We start from the raw sequence: 17,721 nt of genomic DNA, 5'->3' as shown, positions 1-17,721 counted from the left end.
TTTCTGATTCACCGTGTTGTAGAGTAACCGTGAAACAGGTTTTTGGCATTTCGTGGTTACATTTTGGAAGTCGGACTGATTTCAGTCCCCGGGGGTGGGATCCTCACTAAGAACTGGAAGCAAGAAGCGGACTTCATTAAGATTCAGCGTCTGTCCGGAAGTCGGCCCACAAATATTCATGCTCCCTTTAACAGTGACATCTGGTGGCCTGGGGTAACAGGACAGTAAATGAGTGGCTGATCTGTGGATTTTGATGAGATGACCGTGTTCTATATAGTAAAACAGTGGCCTGTCACCACAGGAGTCCCTGCTCTTTCCCAGGGAGCCCTGTTTCCTCCTGGGACACACCCCTCCAGTCACCCCACACCCAGGAAGCACCTGCTGGGGCGCCCTCCTCCCAGCCCCCTGGCTGCCTGGCTGGGAGGAATGGGACTTGCCCCGTTGGGCGCGTGTCAGCCTCAGCCACGTTAGGCCTGGCCTGGATTCTGGTGCTCAAGGGCCACTGATTTACTGCCTTCCTGGGCAGCAGGTGGCCAGAGTATTTTTAGTGTCTGGGGCCTTTAGGAGAAGGGTTGGCTGAGGGTAGAGGCAGCGGTGAGGACTGGGGGAGTCGGCTCTTCAAGGTTCAAGTTCAGAGTCTCGCATGATGGGATCTGTTTCCTAACCTGTGGGCTTTCAGGTTCTTGGCACATCTCATATCTGTCTGCCCTTGTCCTTTTCTTAGTTTGTAAGCAGAAGCTAGCAAAAGTGAAATCTTTGGGATGCCAAGTTGTTTGGTATCTAGGAAAAAGACAGGGTACCATGAACTCCCTGCACGTGTTTTCATTCCACTTCAAAGCACTTTTCTGTTCGCTGTATTATCTGATCCTCACGATGATTCCTTGAACCCCGTGGACAGGGATTATCCTCTTCCTTCTACAGAAGAACTCGGGGAAGAAAGGCGAGCATCTGCCCCACGCTTGGGGAACCTGGATCCGGGCTGTGCCGCTTTGCCACGAAGTGGTGCTGAGGTGGACCCCGCTTCCCCTGCTCGTGTGCCATGGCATTCAGGGCAAAATGTTTAACTCCTCAGTCTCCTTATCCCGAAACCAAGAGTAGCGGTACTTGGCACACGCAGTTGTGAGGATGAGCATATATTAAACACTCCACCCGCTGTTCTTATCTTGTCCAAATAAAAGCTCACACATTTATTTAGATTTGATTAGGTCTGTGGCCCAGGTTCTGAATATATGACATCACTGCTGCCTGCGTGTGAGAGACTTACCTCAAAACTGACTATTTAATATGCAAGGTGCTCAGGTCTGGAGCAGAAATCCACTGCTGGAAACCGGGGCTTCTGAGCAGGAACAGCAGAGAATAGAAGGTAAACATTAAGGAAAAGAATCTGAAAAGAAAAAAATATGTATGTGTATGTATAACTGAATCGCTTTGCTGTACACTTGAAACTAACATTGTAAATCAGCTACACTTCAGTAAAAAATAAAATTAAAAAAAGGTAAACACAAAGAGGTCTGTGCACCCAGAAGCTTCGTCAGTCCGACCATCCGAGACTGGGTTTGTGTTACTTTTGCGCTGCGGTTACCTGGTCGGGTAGGTGCTTGTGTGAGTTCTTGTCCTTGGCATCCTTGTGTTTCCTTTCTAAGGAAACATTCTGCTTGTGCTTCAGGGAAGAGGGATTTTCATCAGCACCTGGATGGAGCAGGGAGAGACCTGGAGAAACTGGGCAGGTGAAGTGACCGAGCCTCCTGCATTGAGGGAGCTGGATGCAGCTGCGATTGTGAGTTGCCAACTCCTGTATTTCGCCCAGACCAGCTGAGCTGGTTCCTCAGGCTGTCCTCCCAGGGCTGTCCCTACCACGTCCCTACCACGTCCGGAGCCAAGCCTGACAAAGGCTTGAGCCTCAAGGTTTCCAGCTGGGGGACAGGGTTGCTGTCAGGCTGATCTTAGTTTAAGGTGGGGCTGTCAACAGGCCATGGGTCTGTAGGTCCACTGGGTCCCAGCCTCCATGCTGGACCTTAGAACTGGACCTCTGCCTGCGTGTCTTGTTTAGTTAGCACTTCAGTTTCCCACAGGAATAGAATCTGTCTCAAACCTCAGTCCACCTTCCTATTGGCCCTGAAACTAAACAGAACTCACCAGTGCAGAGGGGCTTGACACAAGGGACCAGATCCTTTTCCTGTTAGCACCACTCCCCCTACGGATGCCCAGCACCTACACTGGAAAGTGTTGTCAGTGGTTCACTTAATCTGAGGTTGTGTTCCGTGTAGAAAGGGTTCGGTGGTCATGATCAAAAGCTAGATACCATACCCCCGCCTGCCATGTTTTAGAGATTGGCTATCCCCATCATCATCTTGAGGGTTCTAACCTGTTTAATTCCATTAAACTCGGCATTTCCCAAGCTTGTTGGGCCACGGAACCCTCTTTGTAGGCCAACAGCCCTTCGCAACCTTTAGAACATGTGATTCACAGCCACCTTGGGAGAGCTGTCTCACGAGGCTTAACTCGTGGCTGCATCCAGCCCAGATGCCATCTGCTTGGACACTGATCCCTCCCGAAAGTGAACCTGAGCTCATCCCGTCACGAGTCAGCCCTCCTGGCCCATCTCCCAGGGCCAATCCCACTCAGCCCTGGCTTTCTGCCACCTTCCAGTCTGCCTGGCAGCTGAGCCATCGCAGGGCAGCAGGGAGAGAGGATTCCCTGTGTCTTCGAATCTGCCCCTACCGCCTTCACCGTCCTGACCCAGATCAACACCAGTGGGTACTGCTCACTTGGAGGCCGGGAGCCCACTGGGCAGCCATCTCCTCGCTCTCCCCTGCTTTCCTCCCTTCCAGTTCCTCACCCTGTGCTCCCCAACACCTTGGAGTGCCCTGGGCCTGGGAGGAGCCTTTTATTAAGTGAACCAGTCCCACACAGCCTCATTCCTGATTTGGAAGACTTCTGAAAATGTATTACCCGATTTTTTTCTTAAATCCAAGCAAGGTGTGAACCACAGCCCTTGAATCTACCTGTTCTTCATCCTTGGTTTCCCTTGCCTTCACATCTTTGGACCCCTCAAGTTTTGGTTGAGTCTCTCCCACCCGCCAGCCCCACTCCAAGCAGAGCTGACAGCAGGAAGGACGGGGCTGCTTTATGACAGGGCTGGGTGCGGTTAAATCCCAAGGGGTCCTGCCCAGCTAAGGTGCATTTCTCCCTCTGCTTCATGTTTTCCTCCTCTCTGCTTTGATGAACACCATACAGCAGTCTCTGCTTTGAATCCATTCTGAGATCTCCGGCTCTAGAACCCATTGCCTGCGCTTCATTTTTTACTAAAACCTTCCCTCAGCATAGCATCTAATCAGTACATTCACATTACGTTAGGATCAACTAAACACCCCCAAGATGGAAGAGAGTTGTTATAACCAGGGCCTCCTACTATGAGAATGTGAAACTAGGAAACCAAGGAATCTAAGGATTCTAATATGCAATTTCACACAACTTAAAACCGAGAAGTAGCCATTGTCACTGCATTCTCCCCCTCCACATCCTGGAGTGCATACCCTGCTGGTGCAGTCACGTTTATATTGGACGTTTATATTGGACTGTCTTCAGTAAAAAAGGCCAAGCATATGCTAAGTATCATCTTCTGTCGCCCACCACACTTCTGTGGTTGGAAGTTCTTTTCCTTAGCTCACAAATGAGTAAAGACTTGAGCTCTTTGTCTGGTTTGCACTTGGGATACCATCCCTGAGCATGACTTTATAAACCTGTGCAGTCTTGGTGTAAAACTGTGGATGAGTAGTTTCCAACATCCAGTGCTTGTATTAGTCACCAGCACTGAGGGGGAGGGAACACAACCTTCTCCGTGGCACGCAGCAGTAAGCATTCCTCTTCAGAGCTCTGTGGGTCATCCGGGATCTGGCTGATCCTGGCTGGGCTCCGCTGGCTGGCTCGGCTCAGGCTGCAGCAGCTCAGTGGCTCTGCCTCTCGCTTCAGGTCTGGACTGCCTTGGGAGCTCTGCTCCACATGCCTTTCATCGGATCCTCCTTAGACAGCAGGCTAGCGGAAGCTTGTTCTTCTGATGTCAGTGGCACAGGCAGAAGAGGGTACACCCCAGTGTGCAGACACTTTTCAAGCCCCTGCTTGTATTCATCTACTAACATCCCATTGACAAAGAAAGTCACGTGGCCATGCCCATCTTCGACAAGGAAGGACACTCCATCTATGAGGAAGCCATAGCAAGTGTGTGGATGGAGAAAGGAGTGAAGAACTGGGGCCAGTGATACCACCAGGCTCACCCGTGGCACACAGGAAAGATAAAGGTTTCTTCTGCCAACTGCTGCTAGCAGTGTTTTGTTGCAAAGGTGCTACAGCGAGCTTGGCAGTCCTGGGAAACTTCTGAAGGTTAAACAGCTCACAGGCTCCCTGTGGCCAGAAAACCAGGTGACCACCCTGCTCCATCCGAGTCAGGTTCTGGTGACTTGGATGGGTAGCCCAGGGGCCCAAGTGAGGAGGGCGCAACAGTGGAAGTGCAGAGAGCAGCACAGCAACCAAAGAGCTCTTCCATGGCTAAGGGTGTGACCCTTTATGCTCTGACACGTGCCAAGGAGAGCACTGAGGAGGTCAGAGCCCCTGGGACCAGCCAGGGCGAGATCAGCTTCACCCAAGAATCAGGACAGGAAGGAAAACCAAATAGGCAAGGGTGAGATTCTGACCTGAGCCAACAATTAGTCAGGTTTATATGCTTAAATTAACCATGATGTTCTGGTTGCTGTTGCTTTATTTATTTATCATTCAAAATAAAAAATAATACAGATGTCTCATTTAAATAAAAATAGAGGCTTATCATGGAAGTAAACAGCAGTTTCCTGCCTCACCCCTACAATCTCCTAATTACTTGTCCCCAGAAGCAGCTGTTTTAGCTGTGTCTTCTGACACTTTATCTACATTTTTTTTCCAGGTTTACATAGCTATTTCTTGATTTTTCAACTTTAGACATAGTCTGTTCTCTTCCTACCTTGGAAAACAAGAATTTAACTCTTACAGGCTCCCCCATGCTCCACCCACACACCTATATTTCCCTTCCCCCATCTTCCCAATATAGATATTTCGGTTAAATAAATATTTTAGTGTTTACATTATTATGACTGTGTGAAAACTTTTCACAACTGAGCCATTTGGTGTATTATACACGATTATATTTCCTTTCAGTGCTCAACTTCTTGTTTCCCCAGGAGCCTTTTTTTTAACTGTTTGGTTTTTTTACATACTTATCAATAATACAACCCTGAAGTCTCAGAACCGAACATTTCACTGACATGGTCAAGTAGATTAAACTACTAGGTTGGTTGGTTGGTTGGTTTGAGACAGCCTTCTGGGAACCACTGTTGTTCTTGTTCTGAAAATTCCTTTGCTTCCCTCTAGTGGTGAATTCCACGTTGCCTGCGTCTCGTGTCCTCATTTTGGTTTATTCTCTTGAGGGAGCATGACTACCAGTAGACTTCTAATAAAAGATGTGTGAGTCCTTGTTTGTCTGAAAATGTCATTATTCTCTTCTCACAATTGATTGACAGTGTGATTGGGTGTAAAATTCTAGGTTGGAAATAATTTTCCCGCAGACTGTTTTCTTTTAACTTTTCATTTGGAATAATTTTAGGTTTACAGAAAAGTTCCAAGAACGTCACAGAGTTCTACCTACTGCCTTCACCCGGTGTCCCCTAACACTACCATCTTACATAACCACAGCACAGCGATCAAAGCTAAAGAATTAACTATCATGCCCCAAGAAGGGTACAACAGAAAGAAAGAAAAAAACAAAACCTTAAGAAATTAACTTTGGTACACTACTGTTAACAAAATGACGGACTTCAGATGTCACCAGTTTTTCCCAATAATGTCACTTTATTTTTCCAGGATCCAGGCTAGGATCTCACATTGTGTTTAGCTGCCGAGTCTCCTTAGTCTCCTCCAATCAGGAGCAGGTCCTCAGTCTGTCTTTGTCTTTCATGATCTTAACAGTTTTGAAGAATCCTGGTCTGGTATCGTATAGAATGTCCCTCAACTTGAATTTGTCTGATGTTTTCTCATGATGAGACAGAGGGCTTGGATGTGGGGCAAGATTGTCACAGGTGACGTGCCCTTCCCAGCACATCTCACCTGGGGTGCATGGTGGTGCTGGGACTTCTCACTGAGGATGTTTGTGCCAGGCTTCTCCACTCTAGAATTACTATTTTTCCTTTTATAATTAATAAACATATTGTTAGACATACTTTAAGACTATGCAAATGTCTTGTTTATCCTCAGACTTTCACCCACAAATTTTAGCAGCCATTGGTGAATCTTGGCTGCAACAGTTTTTACTGTAATGCTCTTAATGGTAATTTTCTATTTCCCTCATTTCTTTTACACTTATTAATGAAACTCTTTTGCAAAATAGAGCTGTCCCTTCTCCTCCACGTATTTAGTCATTTATTTATTTGTTCAGCATGGACTCATAGTTACTTTATTCTAGTGGTTGTAGTACAATTTTATTATTCACGTTGCCCTCTGAATTTTGAAGCCTCTGCTCAATTATCCTTCAGATTTCACTATTGCTTTTAAGAAGTTTAATGCTATTATGATTCTTTACCTTTCGTATGTGACCGGTTTTTCTTTTTGGGGATGTTCTGAAATTTTACAAAATTGTGCTTTTGTGTTTATCTTTTATCATGCATTTATATCGGGCACGCCATGGACCCTTTCAAGCTGGAAACTTATGTGTTCTGGGAAATGTTCATGCTTTATTTATTTATCTGGTGATTTATCCCCATTACCCACTTTTTCTTTCTTTCTTTCTTTCTTTTTTTTTTTTTTTTTTTTGTTTCTGGGACACCATTATTCTGATGCCAAACTTTAGAAATAATCCTCTAGTTTTCTTATGTTTTAATTTCCAATTTTTCATCCTTTATCTTTTTGTTCTACTTTTTAGGAGTTTCTGTTTCTCCTCTATCTTCCAATTTTGTACTGGATTTTTCAGTGTAGATTTCCAAGAGCTTTTTCTTGTTTTATAAATATTTTCATAGCTATCTCTCTTCGTGGATGTGATATCTTCTCTTATTTGTAAAGACTTTTATCATTTGGGGGAAGTTTTCTTTTGCTTCCTGCAATGATCTCTTTCCTCTGAGTTGCTTTTTTGCTGTTTGTTTCTCTCCTTCTCTCTCTCTTTCTTTCATGTTGAAGACTTTTTCTCAGATGACCTGTCATCCTTTATTGTCTGTTCATATTTGAGTTAGACGTTGAACAGGATACCCACACCAGGTCCTTTGGGAAGGGAAACATGTACCTTCCCAGTGGAGAGGCCCAGCAGTCACCACCTTTACCAAGTGATCAAGCTTTACTTTCCCACTAGTGAGACAGGCAGGCATTGTGTCCTGATGTGATGCAGCATGAAGTAGAGAATTTCACCTGTGTGTCTTGCCAAAAATGTCTAATCTGAATCTAGTTGCACCTTTAGATCTACCTTCCACTTGACAGGATTTCCAGGAGATACAGGACAAGTTAAATGATACCAGACCCAATCAGACAAGTCTGATATGAGACCCTCCTTCAATTAAGTGGTCTGGTCCCTTCAAAAAGTCAGCACCATGGGGCAAACAAAAGGAAGGAAGACTGTTCCAGGAAGGAGAATAAAGGGACATAGTGACCAAATGCAATGGCATTCTAGAGACGAGGGAGATTTGAATATGGACTGAATATTAGAATATATTTGGGTACTATTTTAAATTTTCTTAGGTGTGATATGAATTTGGTTATGTACGAAAAGATTCTTATTCTTTGGATAGAGATACTGAAATATGCTGAGGTAAAATATTGTAATGTCTGCAACTCACTTTCAAATGGTTCAAAAAAACAGTATACGTACACACCTGTACCTAAAGAGAAAGCAAGTGTGTTAAGATGTTAACAACTGCAGAATTTAAGAGGTGGGTATATGGGTATTTGTCACAGTATTTTTTCTACTTTTCTGTATATTTACATTTTTCTGTAATAAAAATGTAGGTGGAGAAAAAAGGAAGATACCAAAAAGTTGCTAGAAGCTTATGTGAGCCCTGGGTACATGGGCAGGCAAGGCTCATCAATTGGGAGGCAACGATTTTATCTGGGGACCTTCAAATGTCCGTGTTGTGTGTCTTCTCTCGGTGGCTGGAGGAGCTCTCTGGGAGCTGAATGGGGAAGGGGTCCGAGCAGCCTCATCGGTCATTTCACAGACTTTCCGGGAATTCTCCTGTTTTCATGTATGTCTCACTTCATCCTCAGCGGGGTAACTCCTCAGAGAATACACTGATGGTATCCTCCCCGGGGCAGAGGGCCAGTTGCCTGGCCTGGGTAAAACAGCAAGGAGCCTGAGGGTCTGTCTCTTCATACAGACTTTCCACCAGTTCCATTCCCAGCCCCACCTCAGAGCTCCCTAATATCCCAAGTCCTGAGATCCCCTGGGGTTCGGTGCAGAAGGGCTTGCTTACCTCTGTGAGGCATGATTTCTGGGCCACACCTCTGCAGAGGTTCAAATTCTGCTGTGTGACCTGGGGCAAGTTATTTAACCTCTCTCTGCCTCATCTCCATAATCAGGGTTCAAACTTGAGCGTTGTTGGGGGATTGTATGAATTAATACACCTTCAACACTTAGATGGGTGCCCGGCACAGATTAAGTCCTTTGACTACACACGTACATCCCAACTCCCACCAACTTAGATTTCCACTTTCTCTGGCCTGTGAGGTCACTCTCCATCTTCCACAATTTTAGTGCAATCTCAAGCCTGCTATTCTCCCTTCTGCTCTCTTTGTCCTTGTGGGCCTTGGCCTTTTTTTTCTTTTTTAATCCTTTTACTGTCTGTCCACTGAGGTTGAGGAGATAGGAGGGTTACATGTAAGTGTGCATTCCACATTAAACCACAAGTCTCAACGACTTTGTCTCTCTCCGCCCCTCCTAAGGTCTCCATTCAGGTAGTGCGTTCATCATACTGCAGCTAAACTCGTGGAGTGTTGCAGGCAGAGCCTGGGGAGCGAACATCCAGGCTTCTCAGTCAGGTCTGGAACCAGCTCCGGATGTTATATCGAGAACCCGCTGGGTGAGTGTTCCAGGGACCCCATCCCCAAATCTACTGAGTCATCACCGCTGACTGTGGGGAAGAAAGGGCAGAGGTGGGGCTGCCCAGAAACTTGTGTAAGAACCTCGTGACCCATGGCAGTGGCAGAACCAAACAGCCAGCAGTCTTCTCGCTGGGGCTTGGCTGGGTTAATTTGCCCAGTTGGTGAGGAACAGAGCTCGTGTTCCAGTCAGTTGTGACCAACTTCAAGGCCAGACTCCAAGCCGGTGTGCACCAGCCGAGTGCGACTAGACAGCACCCTCTGAGTAACGGGTGGGGTTGCATCTCCATTTTGGTAGCAATCCTCTTAATGGAAGAATTTTCATAACCCTGAAAATCTTTGTATACACTTCTTTGTATCTTTCATATTTCCCGTCCAGGCGAAGCCAACACTAAATGCCACACGAAATTGAAATTTATGGAATTCAAACAAAGAATAAAAATTGCAAAATGATACGGTGTCATGTTCATAATCCAGAGATAATTTATAGTCATGACGCCTCCTTTTATTGGAAGAATTGGGAATGCTTTTATGAGAATTAATTAGTCTAGGTTTGTAATTTCATGCTTGAAGTAGGCTGCAAAAGTACCCATGTGAACCAGGTTGCTGGAGGGGGAGCAGGGTGAGGGAGACGGATTCATTATTAGGTTTACAGCTTGAAATCTGAGGCGGAACAATGCCATTTCTCACAGAAAATATTTAAATACTTAACAATCCGTAGCCACATAGCCAAATTTCCTTGGGGATGAATATTTCAGAGGAGTGGCAATCAGGGCAAAGAGGTAAAAATAAAAGACTCATTTTTTTTTCCTTTCTAAAATTGTTTTGTTTTTTTCCTGAGCTGCTGCTTTTACGAGCCGTGTGGGAAAGGCACGTAGGGTCACGAGACTCTCCACGACTTCAGAGGCAATTATAGGTTCCCGGAATTCTGCGGCAGGTGAGAGCTGCGGGTCGTACTGAACTTGGTTCATTGTTCCTAATTAAGTGCCCTCCAGAATCTTCTAGGAGGCCTTTGGGTTGACCCTTCGCCCATGTCTTCTTGTTTCTTTTCTTTTCTTCCCTTCCCTCCCCTCCCCTCCTCTTTTCTTTTTAATGGCAGTACTGGGGATTGAACCCAGCATCTGGTGCATGCTGGGCATGCGCTCTACCGCTGAGCGCTACCCTCCTCCCGTCGCCCACGTGTTCTTACTGCTCGTGGGTGCAACCCGGAGCTCACAGAGCCGGGCCGATGGGACCTGTTGGGGAAATATAATACTAAAAACAAATCTCCTACCAACCCAGAAAATCTTCTCCACAAAGGTAGGAGAGAAAGAAAACAGTTTTATTACTGAATAAGCGTTAAACGAGAATGCGATGTGTGCATCGCAGGCAGTCAGCTAAGAGACCGCCAAGACAGCGGGGAATCTCAGCCGCGCAGACGCAGCCCCTTACCGTACGAGGTAATGACTAGTCGTCACGCCACAGGACTTGAAGGCGCCCTTTGTCACACAGAGGTCATCCTGTATTGGCCTGGTAATTGGGGTCACCATCTGTGTTAGCTAATTGGCTTTAGCCTAAAGAAAAACAAACTTTTGTCTTTATGACGGGAGGTAGTTTTGCAACTTGGAAGGAGGCTCCCACCTTCCCTCAGAGATGGGAGACAGGGTCCTGTCTCCCTTAACGATGGCATTTCAAAGGGATGGCTCCCAGGTCCTTGAGAAAGACATTCCTGAGTCCTAAAGCTGGCAAGAGGCTGATTGAGCTTTTTAAAAGATTTACATACGTTTCAAAGCGACAGAGGGAAGGAATTAGAGTTATGTTTTCTAAAATGACTGCTCTAAGAAGAAGGAGGGAGGAGAAACCTCTTCCCTTCTTTTCAACAGGGAGAGTTAAGCCTCTTATTTTTAGTTTGTATTTGCCCTTTCTGCCCCAAGAGATGGCAGCATAGGTTGACGCCTCCACCTCCGCTCACTCAGGGACTCTTCCATCTTCACCCGAGTGCAGCCTGAACAGCCCTCTCCTTCCTCGACCCACCTGCATCTGTCTGTCTGCGGGGCTGGGTCTTAGGCGGAAGGGAGCGGCGCCCCACTGCCTACCGTGTTGAGTTGCGTCATGTGGGTTCTGAGGAAAGTAGGAGGTGACCTCACCTCCCCACCTGACCTTGAGTTCTAAAGCCTCAAGGACCAGAAGGCAGGCAAGGTCCTGGCTCACCGGGGACCTTGCTGGGGGTGGGGGCCTGGACGCAGCTGCCCCCAGCCCTGGAGGGAGGAGGCGAGTGTGGAGATCTGTGAGGACCCACAAGTGAAACCCCCAAACGCAGCAGCACCAGACCAAAACCCAGCTCCTCGGTTCTTACTTTCACCAAAGGGATTGCTTCTGAGCAAGAGGGAAAAGAGAAACATCTTAAAAATCAATGAGTCAGAAACTGAGAAATTCAACTCCATATGCAAAGGGGTAATCAGTTCTACAACGTGGAACAAATCTGACTGTATACAGTGTTCACAGAAGAAAAAAAACGGGTTCGTTTATATACAAGAAGGAGATAGACACGTGCCACTCTGCATTGACAGCCATGTCCTCCCTGGCACCTCTGCACCACTTCACTCCCTCTCGTGGGTTAACAGGAAGCTGATGGATCTGAAAGTGTGGGGGAATTGGAAAATACTTCTCCAGTTAGGAGAGCACCTTTTAAAAATCAAAATAAAACTGAAGGCACGATTTGTTTTTTCCTAAGGCCCCCGTGCTGTAGCTCTGTGATATAACTACGTGTGTACACATGTGTGGGTCCATGTATGCATATCTCTGAGCAGAAGAGCAGGAGGGAAGCCCTCCATCTGCCCCACCATGTCCCCGGGGGGCTCTGGCCTGCCTCGGCGGGGGAGGCAAAGGCTGAGGCGGTCCTCCTGGCCACTGAGTGCCCTGCCCTGTGTTTGGCAGTGGCCAGGGTGGTGGAATTCCCAGAAGCACCAGTGTTGACCTGTTGCCTCTTTTGCTCCCGATAGGCAAGACTAGCTCCCCCGTGGTTTTCAGGGAAGATTCTAAAAGAGGATGGTGATCCACCCTCCCTCCAGAGCCTAGAGTGAGAGCAGAAGGAGGGATGGGAGCCCTGGAGAGGGCAAGGCCAGACCACTGCCTGGGCACCGCGAAGCATCCTCGTCTCCTCCCAGGCACTGGCTCTGGGCCCTGCACCTGCTCTCACTGCTGGTCTTGGGGGGCTCAGCCTTTCCCAGAGCCCTGGCGGGGGTGGGGTCCTGCACCCACACCACACCCACCTGTGGCAGCCCCTCCACACTTTCCTCTTGGGCACTTCTTGGCCCTGTGTCCCCACTTCACACCCCTCTCTCCTACACAGACTGAAAGTCAGGTACTTCTGAGCATGATATATTCCAGAAAGAGTGTGTATGACTTTTTGCTGTTGTTTTTACAGCAGAGGATGCCCAAAGTGTAGGTTTGTGCTGCCATTTTGATTCTAAAGCCAACGCACCTCTTGGTGTTCTCATGTCTTGGACATGTTTATTCTGGACATTTCAGAGGACCTGGGGACTCCCTGCCCTCATTGACTTGAACTTGACATGGTTCTTAGGACATTTTGCTTTGCTGTCCTTCTTCCCAAATCTTATCTGAGGGTGATGATGAAAGGAGACTCCCTGGGGATAATTAAGACTGAGCACATCTGCCTTCCAGGATCTGGGGCTGTCGGCTCACACTCAGAGCTACCCGCTGCCTTCCTGGTCCACTTTGTGTTGTCCAGCAAGGAGCACACACTTGGATCTGGGCAAGAGCATGGTTCATCCCGGTGTCGGGGGAAGACCGACCCGGCTGAAGCGGGAGATTGTTGAGAGAAAGGGGAAAAGATGCTCGCAACGTGGGAAATTCTCAAGTGGCAGAAAAGAAGAGGGAAACCACAGCCGAAGCAGTTAAGTGAAGCCTGGAGTCCCTGGGGATCTTAGAGGAGCCAAATTTGGGCTCTAAGAGGAGCCAAAGTCTCCAGAGGTCCCTTGGGCTCTAGGGACTGGGCTGAGGTCATGGCACCTGTATGGGAACAGATGTGGCCTTATGCTTGCTTGGACGACAGAAAACTCTGATCTAAGCTCAACAGAAAAGCAAGGGCATCAAAGCGGCATTCCTTCTGTAAAAGAGGATTGGAAGATTCTGCCCACCAGCTCAGCGAGGTATGCTGAAGCAAATGGTCTCTCTTGGGATTTCGGTGCAAAGGAAAACAATCACCTGTCAGAAATTAACTTCCTGGGGCCTGTGCCGACTGAGCGCAGAGTTCAGATTTCTACAACGTGTGAGGTCCGTCAGCCCCAGGCAGAGAAACTAACATAATATTTGGTCTAAAACACTTGAAACCTCCAGGATCCTAGAAGATGCTAACGTGAAACCACTGTGGAGAAACATGGTCGCAACCCAGCGCACGTGGGAGTCACACAGGAAAAACAAATCCTGCTGAAGATGAGCTTACAACAAAAAATGACAAATCATGTGAGGAGGAAATGAGCCTCCACGAGGAGGAACCAGCAGGGTGCACCCAGAGAGTCCTCGGTGCCTCCAGCCCTGCAGATCATGGGAGAGTCTGAAAGGAGCTATTAACACATTCATACCCAGCGTTTCAAAAGCAGAGCGCAGCAGTGCTGGCGCCTTCCCAACCTGTTCCCCCTGTGTCCACCTTCTCAGTCCATTCCAGTCCCTCCTGTCATGCAGACTCAAAATCTGGAGCATCTTCAAACTCTTTCTGTCTCATTTTTCTCTCTTAAAAGTGGCTCTCAGTTTTCTTGTCTTCCTGTCCTGTCATGGCAGTGATCATCTAGCTGGGCTCCCTGCCTTTCTGCCCCCAGCACCCCCCTTCTCTTTATCTCATCCCCACACTGCCACTAAATTAGTCTTGTAAACAGAAGCCAGATGATTTCACTTCTCCGAGACAAACTCCTGATTATGAACATCTAAGGCTTCTTCCCCAGTTTGGAGCTCAACTTTCTTTCCAGTTTTGTTTCCTGTCATAATACATCACCCTCACCCACCCCTCACCCCAACCTCCTGTCTCGGCCTTTCCAGCTTATTTGTCCTTCTCACACTGTCCCTCAGGCCTCCAGGCTCTCTTTCCTCCGACTAGACTGCTCCGCCATCGCATCTGCCGACTGAAGGTCAACCTTGGCTTAAACCTTCCAGGAGCATGATGTCGTGGGAGAAGGCAGGCATCATCAAGGCTAGAATATCTGGTTTCAAATCCCAGGAGTGTCGCTTAAGAGCAGTGCCTCAAGCAAATCACAACCTCTCTGAGCCTCAGTTTCCAATTATATAAAATGGGAATGTTACCTGCTTTGCAGAGTTGGGAGAATTTGAGATAATCTCTGCAAAGCACTGGGCACAGAACCAGCCCCAGTATGTGCTCAGTAAACAGTTGCTGAATTGATTCTCCATCCTCACCTTTTTATAGGAGGCTGCTTTTTATGTCCTCCTGATTCCCCAGCCAAAGCTCCATGAGGCCAGAGGCCTCGTCTCCTTTGTCTTCGCATCTGTGCACTTTCCCGTGTCTAGCAGAGTTTTGGAACACATTGATTGACACGTGGTGGAGAGAACTAGGCACACCTGACCTGATGTCAGAAGGGAAGACGTGGGCAGAGCTGCCTCCCAGATGCTGGAAGGGCCAGTTTACCTGGTGTCACTCCAGCGAGGGCAGAACCACCGTCAAGAGCTATAAGGAGACTGATGTCAGCCCAGGGTGGGAAGGACTGTCCAACACTTAGAGCTGCGTAACATGTGAGCAAGTGCCAGATGGAAGCTACTCGCCATTAACAAACTCAGATTGTACAAAGTATCCCTGGGTTGGATGAGGATAAGACCGGATCGGTGATTCTTAACTTTGGGGAGTCACAGGTGCCTTTGAAAGTCTGATAAAACTTAAATGGATCTTTTCTAGAAAAATGGCCCAAAGCACAACAGTTTGCAAATCATTTCAGGAGCTTCATGGATCCTAGGTAAGGCTCACCTGAAAAAGCACCCTACTAGGATGCTATGTTCAACGTTCTTTTTCCTAATTAATAATGAGAGGTTCACTGCTGTTATTCATATCTTCAAAATTCACACCTCCCATGTAGAGGGCCAGCTTCATATTTAAACCTCAGTGCCCTTTGCCATGAATTCAATGCTCAATGGATTTTTGGATTAAGTGAATGAATAAATAAATGAATGAAACGATTGACTAGTCATCTTTAAGGAAACCTATGTGCTACAAGAAGAGAAGAGAAGAAAAAAAGAAAACAATGAAAGGTTTTAGAAAAAGACCAGCACAGGATAACAAAAAGTTAGACATGATTAATCGGGTCAAAGGAGAGGATCAATTTGGGAAGGCCCAAACTCGTGGCCTCTGCCCAGGGCTGGGTCCCACTGTGAGCTTCTAAACCCAAGATTCCATGGGAGCAGACGGCGTCCTGCTGGCCCTGGCCGCCTGCCTTCCCAGTGACGGTGGCACATACCAGGGGCTACCAGGGAAAATCACTCATAAGATCATGACCACATCCAGGTGATACTCTGATTTGATTTTGAAACCTCTTTTCACCCTGTGAATTCAGGTCTTATTCTGCAATCGTTTGTTCTGTTATTACAATGTTCACACTTGGTAATGAGTAACCAAACAATGTATATGGAGGGATATTTTTTCCCTTGGAGTACCATTATTCAAAAACTAGTTGAGTTTCGCATAAACGCCTATGACAATAAGTCCCAAGAGGAAAATAGTCCAAGCACAGGAGGATTTCTAGTTTGATAAACTGAATTTAAGATTCTCCAGGATTAGCTGATCTTCCAGGCCGCGGGAGCGAAGACAGGCGTCTCTGCCCCGGCGGACTTCTGCCTCTCCCCGCGGCCGCCCCTCTGCGCTCAACTGGAGACGCTGCAGCTGCTGCGGGATTTCAGGAGGCGCCGCAGGCTTTCCAGGGCCTGGGGCAGCCCCTCGCCGGTGAGCGCGCTGCAGGCCCGCAGCTCCCAACAGCGCCGCTGGCACCTGGGCAGGCCCAGCCTGTCTCTGATCTCCGGCAGCGGCAGGGCATGGGGCGCCTCCTGCTTGTTGGCCAGCACCAGCAGAGGGACGCCTGCCATGTGGAGGTCGTCCAGGACCTCCATGAGCTCAGCCGCTGCCTCGGGCAAGCGGGCTCCGTCTGTGCTGTCCAGCACGAACACGAGGATGTCTGTGCCCTCCAGGTAGTCCTTCCAGCTTTCCCTGAGCTGGCCCTGCCCACCCACATCCCAGACAGTCAGAGACACGTGTCCAGGCTCTTCGAGAGGCTCTACGTTGAAACCCACGGTGGGCAGGGTCTCCACCAGCTGGTAGCCCTTCAGTTTGTACAGGAGCGTGGTCTTGCCAGCCGAGTCCAGGCCCATCATCACCACCTGGGCTTCTGCCTTGTGACCTCGGGAATTCACAGGCCCCATGGGAGCCTCTGCCCAACCCTAGGGGAGAAAGGCCGGGTGCACACATCAGCCCTTCCTTTCTGAAGGAACATAGATCCATGCGGGCACATGGAAGGAGAGCCTTTACACCCAAAGTAGGAAGTGTCCACCACATCAGGTTTCCCCACAGGCCTGGGCTTCAAAATTGCCGGGAGTCGGAGTGTGTGAGTCACCATCAACGGATCCATCTCCGGGGATGCCTGCTGCAGAGGAGAGGGCCAGGCCTCCCGGGAGACACGGAATGTGGGCTCACATTCCTCGGTGGTTAAAGAGGGGGCCCATCAACACTCTATTAGACAAACCCAGTTCAATAGAAGGGACTGATGGATGTCTTCGATTCTGGCTGGTCCGTGGCTTCTAGCCTCTGTGGTCCCCCTGTAAGCCCACAGCCCGATTAGACATTGTCTACCTTAGGGTCAGTGCACAGAGGGAGGAGGACAGTTGGCTCATGGTAACTTCTGCTGCTTTGGAACTCCCCACAGGACCAGGCTGTTGTCCTGCAAACAGTGGCTATTTATTAAAAACTGTTGACTGCGGACAAATTTTCCAGTCAGAGAAAAGTGGTTGCCTCAGGGCCTTACCAAGATAAATTACACTCGTTTTCAAGAATCCCAGATTTTAAGACTAAGACCTGATCCCAACTTAGTCCAGGGAAACCTTGGCTGGAACAGGTGAAGGGACATCTCACCCCCAGGGAATATATTTCAGCTGCCCCTGGAGGAAGACAAGACAGCCTCTGTTCATCCCTTGTGCCAGGGGTAGAAGAGGAAAAACGACCATTACCTCGGTGTTATTAGGCTGTGTCCGGAAGCTCCCGCTCTGTGGCGGTCTCCTCCCTGCAGCTGCTCCCTGCTAAGACTCTGCTAAGTCTGCAGTAAGGTCCCAAGAGCAAAAAGTGAAGGAAATGAAGAAGCTGTGGCTGGTTCTTCTTTTTCTGCTTCCTTTTCTCGAGTGGGTGGGGGTGGGGCTGGTCCCCAGCCCCTCCCTCATCCTCAGGCTCCCTGAGCAGTGCTCCTGCCAGGGACATGCCACAAAGATGTCCCCGGCTCTGCAGCTCCAGACAGAGTGAGACCCGGCATCAGCTCCCGTTCCTCAGCAGCTCAGACTCTGTGCAGGAGGGAGGGCGCCAAGTTCAGAACTGTGCCCAAGTTTAGCTGTTTCTGGTCCTCTTCCCCTCACAGTCCCGTGATC

The 17,721-nt window shown here is 48.3% G+C and overlaps 1 protein-coding gene across 2 annotated transcripts; it reads right to left on the bottom strand.

The window, feature by feature from the left end:
* Positions 1-15,279: 15,279 nt before the first annotated feature.
* On the bottom strand, positions 15,280-17,463 carry ARL11 (ADP ribosylation factor like GTPase 11). Of its 2 annotated transcripts, none has more exons than XM_010995183.3 (2): positions 17,314-17,463; positions 15,280-16,530 (listed from the first exon to the last, which is right to left on the bottom strand). In XM_010995183.3, exon 2 carries the CDS (start codon positions 16,510-16,512, stop codon positions 15,961-15,963), a length of 552 nt encoding a protein of 183 aa, XP_010993485.1. In that variant the 5' UTR covers positions 16,513-16,530; positions 17,314-17,463; the 3' UTR covers positions 15,280-15,960. The 2 variants fall into 2 exon arrangements, with proteins under 2 accessions (XP_010993485.1, XP_064349249.1); XM_064493179.1 differs by having other exon boundaries at positions 15,280-16,905; positions 17,314-17,435.
* Positions 17,464-17,721: the final 258 nt, after the last annotated feature.

This window comes from Camelus dromedarius, chromosome 13 (genome assembly GCF_036321535.1).
Source record: "Camelus dromedarius isolate mCamDro1 chromosome 13, mCamDro1.pat, whole genome shotgun sequence".
NCBI lineage: Eukaryota > Metazoa > Chordata > Mammalia > Artiodactyla > Camelidae > Camelus > Camelus dromedarius.
Note: the sequence above shows the minus strand (reverse complement) of the source record. Positions and strands in the feature narration are given on the sequence as shown.

Bases quoted from the DNA above. Each gene is read 5' to 3' on its own strand.
- ARL11 (XM_010995183.3), bottom strand. From the start codon at position 16,512: ATGGGGCCTGTGAATTCCCGAGGTCACAAGGCAGAAGCCCAGGTGGTG.